This window comes from Silene latifolia, chromosome 4 (assembly GCF_048544455.1).
Source record: "Silene latifolia isolate original U9 population chromosome 4, ASM4854445v1, whole genome shotgun sequence".
Classification (NCBI taxonomy): Eukaryota; Viridiplantae; Streptophyta; class Magnoliopsida; order Caryophyllales; family Caryophyllaceae; genus Silene; species Silene latifolia.
The window spans coordinates 52,414,766-52,425,472 of record NC_133529.1 but is presented as its reverse complement, the minus strand read 5'-3'; the positions used below and the strand labels follow the sequence as shown (position 1 = coordinate 52,425,472).

Genomic DNA, 10,707 nt, shown 5'->3' with positions numbered 1-10,707 from the left:
GATTAGGAGAACAAAAGGAGAGCTCCTCCTCTTGTTTAACCTAATCAACATTAGTGAAAAATAATTAGGGTTTTGAAGAGCATTCTTCTCTGAAACCTAGATCTCACATCTCGAAAACCTGACAACAAGTTCTCTCAATATTGCAAGGCAATCAGAGAACAACTTCTAGCACAAGGGCATATCTCGGACAAATCTTGGGTGCAACAATTAGGAGGGAATCTCGTTTGATTTCTGTTCTTTACGCCGCACTATAAAGGACCCGAGGTTGATTCTTGTTCCTTATCGTTTCTCTATTGTATTTATGTTTTATGACGATAATCGCATGCTAAATTTACGTTATAGTCCTAAATTTAGAGGGTCTTATACGGATATTACCCCACACTTTGGACCAAAAATAACGACCGCACTGGAGTCGTCCCAACACAAAGGACTACGACACTTCCTTCCATAAAGTTCCTCAAACGGAGCCATCTGAATACTACCTTGGTAACTGTTGTTGTAGGAGAACTCCACAAGCGGTAAACTCTCCTCCCAACTAACTTGGAACTCCAAAGCACAAGCCCGCAACATGTCCTCAAGCGTCTAAATGGTACGCTCAGTCTGACCATCAGTTGTAGCATGGAAAGATGTACTCATCTTAAGCTCACTGCCCAAAGCCATCTGCAGCTTCTTCCAAAACTGAGAACATAACCTCGAATCACGCTTGGAGATGATATCCTTAGAAATCCCATGAAGATGAATGATCTCACGCTGATAAGCATTCGCTAGCTCTTCGAGACTCTAAGTCTCCTTCATTGGAATGAGATGCACAGCCATAGATAAGCGATCAACCACGACCCAAATGGCATTCATTCCTTTCGACAACCTCGACAGACCCATGACGAAATATATCGAAATCAAATCCTATTTCCACGTGGGAATCTCCAAAGGTTGCAGTAGACCACCAGGTCTCTGATGTTCGAACTTGACCTTCTGACAAATCAGGCAACGACTCAAAAACTCGGCGATCTCTTTCTTCATATTCGGCCACAAAAAATGTAGCTTCAGATCCTTATACATCTTATCGCCACCAGTATGAACCGAATAGGGAGTACTATGAGCCTCCTTGAGAATCTTACATTTTAAGACCTCACAGCTAGGTACACACCAACGACCTTGGAATCGCAGACCATCATCAGGTCCAACGTCGAAGCCTTTGGCGCGAACTTCACTTACGGCGACTCGAACTCCTTGTAGGAACTCAACCTCTCTTTGCTTGACTCGGATCTCATGAAGAATCTTGGGTTCAGCAACCATCGCACTCAAATCTAAAGTACAAGGAAGAACTACCTCAAGGCACATCTTCTGGAACTCTTGACTAAAGTCATCAGATAACACCATCACATATCTCATAGCATGAGACACCTTACGACTCAAAGCATAAGCAACCACGTTTGCCTTACCCTCATGATACTGCAGCTCAATCTTATAGTCGTTAAGCAGCTCAATTAAACAATGTTTTAAACTGATACCATTACGTATACTTTTCTTGATCACAAAAACATTTAAGGTGTGTTTGGTTCGCAAAGGGGGAAATGCTTGAAATTAAGAAATGGTAAGGGGGGAAATGAATAATTATTCTTTCCTATACTTAGTGTTTGGTAATAAGTAGTAACTAGGTAAATGAATGATAACATAAACCCAAATTCAATAATTAACCACCGCCACGACTAACTCCCAGAGAGGCAGCTGTATGATTTTCTACTGGAAAAGCCCTGATTTAGGGCTTTTGCTCCGAAACATTTGCTTTAAAAACTTAAAAATGAGGGTATGAGTACATAGAAGGTAACGGAGACGGTCTCCATCCTTTGGGAAAGGGGGTCGAAGTGACCAGGCATGGGCTGTAACAACCCGAATTATATAACAAAGGAAAAAGGTATAATAAAAGAATAATCAGAGTATAATACTGATAAAAGGGTTAAGGTGGCAGAAACACCTGGCCAATCCGGTTTGCTACAAAATCCAAAACCAAAGTCATTGCATTATTAAAGACGTTCTAAATCATAAAAACAAACTCCTAATTTATTATTCATCTCGCCGTACAGTACTTCCCCAGCAAGATATCATCCAAATAGCAAATCACCTGAACAACCTAAGAATGGGGGCTCGACAATCAGTCGGGAGTAACTAGATGCTCTCTCAGTCATGTTTACAACAAGTGAATATAATCAACAATCAATAACAATTGAAATGCAAAACCAGTAAATATGTGAGACCATCTATACTCATGAAAAATCGACATCAACTTAACATACCACACTGTACTCAGTACTAAACAAATGAAACCATGCAATCCTAGACAATATACGGCCACTAGACTATGGACACTCACAAACCTAAGTAGCACACGATACATAGCAACATAAGGCACAAAGCTAGAATCATAGCATATCGAATAGATCGTACACCCGTTAAAGCGTATCACCACTGCCTCTAACTTGTCAGAGCGTATCACCATTGCCTCTAACTGACGGAGCGTATCACCACTACCTCATTCGGTGTGGAGCATATCACCACTGCCTCTATGGTACTATGTATAGCGTATCACCACTGCCTATGTGCCTAAGACCTGGCCAAACCCCTGGATGCAATAATTGTACATCGAACAACACTCGGGACCCAGAGAGTATAACTGACGACTCTGGCCACCCCCGAACACAGACCAAATAAACCCTGCATCAACGGGTGGCGTTGGTTCATTCCGGTAGTATATAACTAATACTACCGTCATCTATTCAAACTAGCCAACAAACAAATGCACAGTATAACTGACTGTACCAACATGCGTGAACAACATCACGACTCAACTTATAGGATAGTAGAACTGACTATCCTACAATCATATGAACATGAGTAACCAAAGAGATATGCAAACACAATGTCATATAGCAACCGTACACAACACAACGACACGTGAAACAAATACTAAGTTTCAACAAATACATTTGAGGTTATACTAACATTACCCATAACCTTGACACGAAACTCAAAGTTATACTAGTTACAACCATAACCTTGAGCCATAAACTCAGGGTTATTTAGTTTCAGCCATAACCTTAACTCGTATCCAAAGTTATAGTAGTTTCACCTATAACCTTGATTCATATTTCCAAGGTTATACCTAAAACGACCGTAACTTGAGCAATAACGTAAAGTTGTACTAGCTTCAGCCATAACTTTGAGCCATATTCTCAAAGTTATACCAACTTCAACTATAACCCTACGTACCACTCTTGGCCGCACGGTCAAGCCGCCTCTATAGTTTCACTGGTGAACCCTAGCCGCACACAAGACACCCATATTAACGCATAAATATTATACGGCACACAATTAAATCATTAAAACATATATATACAAACATATGAAACATAATTAATCATGATAATAAACAATATAACAAGTACTAATTATACAAATCAATCATTAAATCTTGCAAATTACATCAATTGACATAAACACAATTAAAAGAGAAACACCTAGTTAACTTTTTAGCGAAAACTCTAAAGATCGTCTTCAACGATGTAAACGTCTTCTCCAGGTGCAACCTCCACGCCTTTATGGAATCATCACACGTGCCACAACAGAACGTATCTAATTAATATACTTACTATATATAAATATATTAAATAAACTCGTAAACTACGAAACTTACGACGAAGATTGATAGATCTAAGGAATAGAATCAACCAAGGCACGAATGACGATGAAGAATCGAAGAAGAGGAAGCAGCACGAATCCCTAGGGTGAGAGGGATCTCACGGCACCAAGGGGAGAGAAGAGAGGAGAGAATTATGTTTAGGGTTTTGTGAAAGTTATGAGAAAAGAATGCAAGGGTTTGGTTTCCCTTCTTGTTTATTGGAAAAGCTCATGGGTTTGAGCCGAACTTAGCCCCAAAACTCTACCCATACACTCCAACCTCACTTGAAGCACAAGAAAGGAGCGGATCTTCACCCGTTTCGAGCCCAACGAGCTAAAAAGACAAGAGACGGATATTTTCCCGGAAAATAAAATACGAAATATGGGAAAATACAATTAAAGAAATATTAAACGAAAATTAGGGGTGTTACACGGGCCAACACCACCTTGTCCACTGGTCAACATTACCCTTTAGAGGAGTCCATCGGTAGTCGTTCTACTACTTTTTTTTTTTTTTTTTTTTTTGTTGATAAGGATAACACTACTACCATCTTTTTTAATGCCACTCAAATACAAGCTAATTATATTGTTATCTAACTATTCACTGTCTCACAACTTGAGTGACATTAGTAAAAACGGCAGTAGTTTTATCATTACCCTGTCTTTGTTAGAAATGGAGAAGATCATCAACTCTTAGGCCCTTATAGATCAATTTGGATCCTCTCCATTTTGTTCTCTCTATTTCATCTTTAATACATCCATATATATTTAAATAGTTTTTCTCTATCCATTCACTAAAACATTACTTTTATGAAACGATTACAATCATTAGTTAGATCGTCACAATATTTAATTCGCCCGTTTATATAAAAATAAAGGTCTATTTCTTTCAAGGAAATGTAGAAAATCTGATACGTTTATAGACAATATCTCTATGAACTACCCAAGGAAAAAATAAATGGATATTGGTATAGTCAAAATTTTGTCTACATTACTCTTTAAATTATTGATTTAAAAAAAGTTGTATCACCTTTTTCTGCTTTGGAAAACTAATTAGTTGTCATGTGCGACTCTATGAAGGTTGTCTAAATTTACCATTTAAAATTTATTTTCTTATAAAATTTAATTGCATTTATCTATCTAATTTATACATTTATAATATGATACTCTGTACATTTTTTGGCATTTCTTAAATTATATAATTAAGATAAATTTACCAGTCAAATTATGAAACACAATTTATACTCATTGTTACTATTTTTTTATATGTTGAGAATAAGAATATTAGTAAGGTATAAACAATACTCCGTGTATTAATCAAGTTTGAATTTATCGATTTTGACAAATTTAAATGCAAAAATTATACTCCCTCCTATTCACTAAGTTTTTCTACATTTGGTTTTTGGTAGAATTTAGTGGAATAGTGATATGTGGATATAAAGGAAAGTAAGAGAGAATGTGGGGTTATGAGTTATTATAACCACAAATAATAGACAAATGAAGAAAGTGAAAAATTAATAAATTTGTTGTTGTAGGAAATAGGAAGATTTTAGAGAATAAGAGAGAGTAAAAATGTACACAATTATCAAAAATCAAATAAACAAACCACATCTCATGACAAATATATAAAACAACACAAATTCGCATTATAGACGGACACTATCCGTCTATAGCTATAGACGGATAATGTTCTCTCATAAATTAAAGTGGGTTGTGTAAGTGGGTGGAAAATGGATACCCCTACTTGCACTACCCACTTTAATTTGTGGGAGGGACACTATCCGTCTAAAGTTATAGATGAATAGTGTCCGTTTATAATGAGACAGACCGATAAAACAAAACAAAAAAAAAGCCTAAATTATTGCTAATAATACAATAATTAAAATCTAAACTCCCAGACCACGAGGTTGCATGTCATAGCTTTGCCAGATCTCGTATGAAACCATTGACCATACACAAACACCACTGAGTCACTGACCAAGTGACCATCCCAATAATTCAACACAAATTCAAAGAATCTCTCTTCTTTATAAAATTTTTTCCCCCAAAATAACAAAAAAAAAAAAAAAAAAAAATTTAAAAATATTACACATACGATAACGATAACGTGGCAGTAATTAATAATAATCAGTAATTAGGGTAAATAGGAGGCGGCGGCGAAGAGTATATGTATGTCCCCGGTGTCAAACGCGGTGGCCTTGGTGACACGTGTCGTCTTATTGGCGGTGGTGGTGATGCTGGAAATCCTTTCGAGGACTCGTCTTCACTCGGCGGTGGCGGGGGTGATTCCGGATATGTCTTGGAGGATTCGTCGTGGGAAGGCGGCGGTGGAGGAGAATTATATACATACGGCGGTGGCGGTGAATGATACTTACTTTGTGACGACATTCCCCACCCTGGCGGCGGTGGTACTAATGACGGATACGACGACGGTGGCGGCGGAGAATAGAATCCTTTCGATGACATTCCACTAGGCGAAGCCGGTGTTGGACTCACAGTTGGAGTCGGCGTGTAAAGCGGTGGCTTATGAGTTGGAGTCGGCGTGTAAACCGGCGGCTTATGAGCTGGTGTTGGTGAGTAAACCGGTGGCTTATGAGCTGGAGTGGGTGAGTATACGGGCGGCTTATGAGCCGGCCTTGGTGTGTAAACAGGTGGCTTGGTCCTGGTGCAACCGAAAGAATTACAATTGACTGGATGTGCCATTGTTGAGGAACATTCAGCTTTTGATCTTTGATCAGTTTTAGCAGCGAAACAGTTATCGGAACCGTTAGCCACCTTAGGAGCGCAAGTAGGAGGTTGGCCAGTGAAGTAGTTGAAGGAGTAAGTGAAGTTTTGCAAGTTAGTAAGGGAACAAACGGTTTTGGGAATCTCACCAGTGAACCTGTTATGCGCAACATCCAGTTGTTCAACTGCTTTCATTCCACCAATGCTTGCTGGGAGGGGCCCACTTAGTTTGTTAAAACTCACGTCGAATACCGTTACGTGCTTCAACATTCCGATTTCTTCGGGTAAGCATCCGGTGAGGTTGTCGTTGAGGAGGATGATTTCGTTTAGTGTGTTGCCCATGTACCCTATGCTTGAGGGGATGCACCCGCCTAACTCATTGTTAGCCATCACCAAGACCGAAACAGGGGATTTTCCAAGGTTTGATGGGATTCCGTTTTTGAATCGGTTGTTGTTTACGAATAGGGCGTCCAGCGGTTTGTCGAACACCGCTGAAGGTATTGGGCCTTCAAATTCGTTGAATCGGATGTCGAGGAATTTTAAGGAGGGTAGGGAGAGGAGAACGGGTGGGAATTTGCCTACAAACCGGTTATTACTTATGTCTAGCTCGTATAGTAGTTTTAGTGAACTGAAGGTTTGAGGGACGGTTCCGCAGAAACGGTTTGAGTTAATGTGGAATACGGCTAGCTCGGATAGTAAACCGAGTTCATCGGGTAAGTAGCCCGCAATGTCAGCGTGGTTGAGGTCCACGCTGGCAACAACACGAGCAGAATGATGATAGGTTGATACCGGGAGGGGTGCACAAAAGATACCGTTGTAGGAGCATACATCAGAGCCCACCCAATTAACCGTGAAGTTCATAGGGTCGGATAACATAGCTCGCTTCCAAGCCTGGAGGGCAATGTAGGCTCGTTGAATGTACTGGTTCTCAAACACGAGGTTTGAAGGAACCTGTACACCCTCAGGACCATATTGCATCAACTCAGGCTCAGGCTCAGGCTCGTAAACGGGTGTCTTTGATACATAATGATGGTTATTGGCAAATGTAGTGTGAATGAGAGGAAGCGTGAAGATGGTGAATAAGAATAATAGAGGGAGAATACAAGGAGGAGAAGGAGAGGGAGGCATTTTGGAATGAAGAGGAAGGAAAGAACAAAGTCACATGAAATATATGGTGGACTTGTCTTGGTGTTTTAGGTGTATTATTATACCTAGCTACAAAATTTGAATAAATTGAAAATATTAAATGGACTGTCTGACTGACAACTAGTCACCCACATTTTATGATTGTACGTACTAATTTGCAGATTATTTATGCAAATTTATTTGTTCAAAATTGTTTTTAAAGTGGAATAAAATAGTGATGCAACTCCTAGGAAGAAAATAATGACAAACAAAAAGATGAAAAAAAAAAGAAAGGAGTGAGCTGTAATTGGGGCAATATACGTTGGATGTCTGTTTTCATTGCCGTGTGGGGCCTCCGCCTCTACAAGGGAAATGGAGCTGCCTCCACTCCACTCCCGCATCGCCAGTTTTACTTTCTACGGAATACTTATTTTTTTAGTACTATTAATTTAGGGCTTTCTTAGAATGAGAGTAATTATTAAGGAAGTAATGAGAGCTAAAATAAGAAGAAATGAGAGGAAATTGGTGATTAATGGTGGTTGTGGAGAGTGGAAAGAGGAGGTGAGGGAGGAATTATTACCTCCATATGGAGGTAATGCATTACTTGAGGGGGGAGGAAAGTAACAATTACTCCCTTATTGTGGGGACTATTACACTATATTTCCTCATTTTTATCCATTTTTATCTCCAACTCCCATCCATTCCCTTCATTTTTTAGTTCATTTTAGCTCTATTACTCCCATTCCAGCCAAGTCTTAGGGCTTGTTTGGGATGAGAGTAATCATTAAGGGAGTAATAAGAGCTAAAATAAGAAGAAATGGGAGGAGATTGGTGCTTTGTGGTGGTTGTGGATGGCAGAAAGAGGAGGTGAGGGAGGAATTATTACCTCTATATGAAGGTAATTATTACTTGGAAGGGGAGGTGGGTAACAATTACTCCCTTAATGGAGGGAATATTACACTATATTTCCCCATTTCTATCCATTTCTATCTCCAACCCCCATCTCTTCCCTCCATTTTTTAGTTCATTTTAGCTCTATTACTCCCTTAATTATTACTCTCATCTCAAGCAAGCCCTTAGTGATATGAATTACTTCCTCCATTCAACTCCACTCTACCACTTTTAATTTTCTACACTATTCACAAATCAACCTTCAGTTTCAATTTTCTCTTAATACATAATTGAAAATATATTCATGTGTGATCTTGTTTGATTCGTCTTTAGGAATACATTAAAAATATCTAACTTTTATAATTTTTGCAAATACCTAGCTAACGATATTTACCGTGTAAAACACGCGTTGGCAAACATGATAAAGTAAAGTGGTAGAGTGGAGTTGAATGGAGGAAGTAATACTTAATACTGCACTTATTTTTCTTTATTGCATTTACAAAATAATTATATGCAGGATAATTTAGTACAAAGTGTTCAATCTTAACGTTGAGTATGGCACGGCCAACCCATCCCAAAACTAGTGTAACAGTCGTGAAAAGCAAACATATCGTCTCGACTGTATTATTGGCCATGTTGTGTAATGTGTAATATCTGTATAATTATCAATGAATTGAAGTTTCGAGTATCCTATGGCTAGACATGGTACATTGAGCTGGTAGCCGTTGATGGTGAAGTGCAAGACAAATGAAACAATATTAATAACATAATTATTTGTAATAATATGGAATCAAATCATTAATCACCGAATAACTAGTAACTTGCACCGCAGACGACATGCCTTTGTGGTTTCTTTTTGAGTTAACGTGCCTTTGTGTGATTTATGTGTAAACGTGAATGATTGATATTATAAATTGGATGATTACAACTGAAGGATTACAAGCCTATTTGTAGTACAATATTAAGATATGCAAGAATATAATATAGCTACAATTAAGGAAGATAATAACATATTATTTACACAAGAATTTGTTAGCTAAAATTAGGGGAGAATGATTAGGTTCCTAATTCTTCTCTACAGCCCCCCGCAAGATGGACGGCCTTTGGGAAAGACCAATCTTGGACATGAGCATTTCAAAGCGGGGACGCGGCAAAGCCTTGGTAAGTGCATCCGCTAGCTGGTCATCATTAGCTACGGGCACAACACGCAAAGTACGGGCCTGGACTCTTTCACGGACAAAATGGTAGTCGAGAGCGAGATGTTTCATGCGTGAGTGAAAGACGGGATTAGCACTGAAACTGGTGGCACCAATATTATCACAGTAGACAGCAGGAGCATCAGTGACTTTAATCCGCAACTCGGTAAACAAATTGGTGAGCCAAATTAATTCAGTAGTCGCATTTGCGACAGAGCGATATTTTGCCTCTGTCGATGAGCGTGCTACAGTGCGTTGTTTCTTCGAGCTCCAGGAAAGGATATTACGACCCAAATATACAACACAAGCAGCCGTAGAAGTAAGATCATTGGGATTTCGACCCCAATCCGAGTCAGAATATGCGTGAAGTGTAGGTGGGGAAGTACGATGAATCGTGATTCCATGAGACGTCGTACCAGCAAGATAACGGAGCAGCCTTTTCAAAGCATTCCAGTGACAAACAGTGGGAGCATGCATAAATTGGGAAAGCTTGTTGACAGCGTAAGCAATATCCGGTCTAGTGAGGGACAAATATTGTAGACCACCAACTAGAGTTCGGTATTGAGTTGGGTCATCGTGAGCTGGACCGTCTTGTAAACTAAGAGTGGCCGAGGCATCCATAGGTGTGGTGGCGGCCTTAATATCCGCCATCTTGGCGCGAGTGAGAAGATCAAGGGTGTATTTTTGTTGATTTAAAAACAGGCCATGGGAGCAGGATTGTACCTCAACACCGAGAAAATAATGTAGGGGACCAAGATCCTTGAGCGAGAACTTGGTTGCAAGGGCAGTGATGAAGGTAGAGACTCCGAACGAGCAAGCACCTGTAACAATTATATCATCAACATACACAAGGACAAATAGAGGATTAGCGCCATGGAGCATAAACAAGGACGAGTCAAAAATGGAGTTGGTGAATCCCGAGCCTAGAAGGTAGGAGCGCAATTCATTGTACCAAGCCCGAGGGGCCTGTTTTAGTCCGTAGAGAGCCTTGCGTAATTTGCAAACATGAGTCGGCTTGGCAGGATCAACAAACCCTTGAGGTTACGCCATATAGACGGTGTCAGTTAGGGTGCCTTGAAGAAAGGCATCGTTGATA

General features: G+C 39.6%; 2 protein-coding genes across 2 annotated transcripts; both read right to left on the bottom strand.

The window, feature by feature from the left end:
* Positions 1–582: 582 nt before the first annotated feature.
* Positions 583–2,497, bottom strand: LOC141651503 (uncharacterized). The gene is made up of 5 exons (XM_074459210.1): positions 2,376–2,497; positions 1,330–1,504; positions 1,170–1,278; positions 866–1,014; positions 583–780 (listed from the first exon to the last, which is right to left on the bottom strand). The coding sequence occupies exons 1-5, from the start codon at positions 2,495–2,497 to the stop codon at positions 583–585; spliced, it is 753 nt and encodes a 250-aa protein (XP_074315311.1).
* A 3,184-nt stretch (positions 2,498–5,681) lies between these two features.
* LOC141653488 (leucine-rich repeat extensin-like protein 7) lies at positions 5,682–7,707 on the bottom strand. The gene has a single exon (XM_074461270.1). The coding sequence runs from the start codon at positions 7,525–7,527 to the stop codon at positions 5,803–5,805; it is 1,725 nt and encodes a 574-aa protein (XP_074317371.1). The 5' UTR covers positions 7,528–7,707; the 3' UTR covers positions 5,682–5,802.
* Between the last annotated feature and the right edge of the window lie 3,000 nt (positions 7,708–10,707).

What these genes read in the sequence shown, in the direction of transcription:
- LOC141651503 (XM_074459210.1), bottom strand. Translation starts at nt 2,497, where the DNA reads ATGGTGATACGCTCTGACAAGTTAGAGGCAGTGGTGATACGCTTTAAC. An exon ending in ATGTATCGTGTGCTACTTAG is followed by an intron (nt 1,505 to 2,375) that starts GTTTGTGAGTGT and finishes TAATGGTATCAG; the next exon opens with TTTAAAACATTGTTTAATTG. An exon ending in CGACGTTGGACCTGATGATG is followed by an intron (nt 1,015 to 1,169) that starts GTCTGCGATTCC and finishes CCGAATATGAAG; the next exon opens with AAAGAGATCGCCGAGTTTTT.
- LOC141653488 (XM_074461270.1), bottom strand. Translation starts at nt 7,527, where the DNA reads ATGCCTCCCTCTCCTTCTCCTCCTTGTATTCTCCCTCTATTATTCTTA.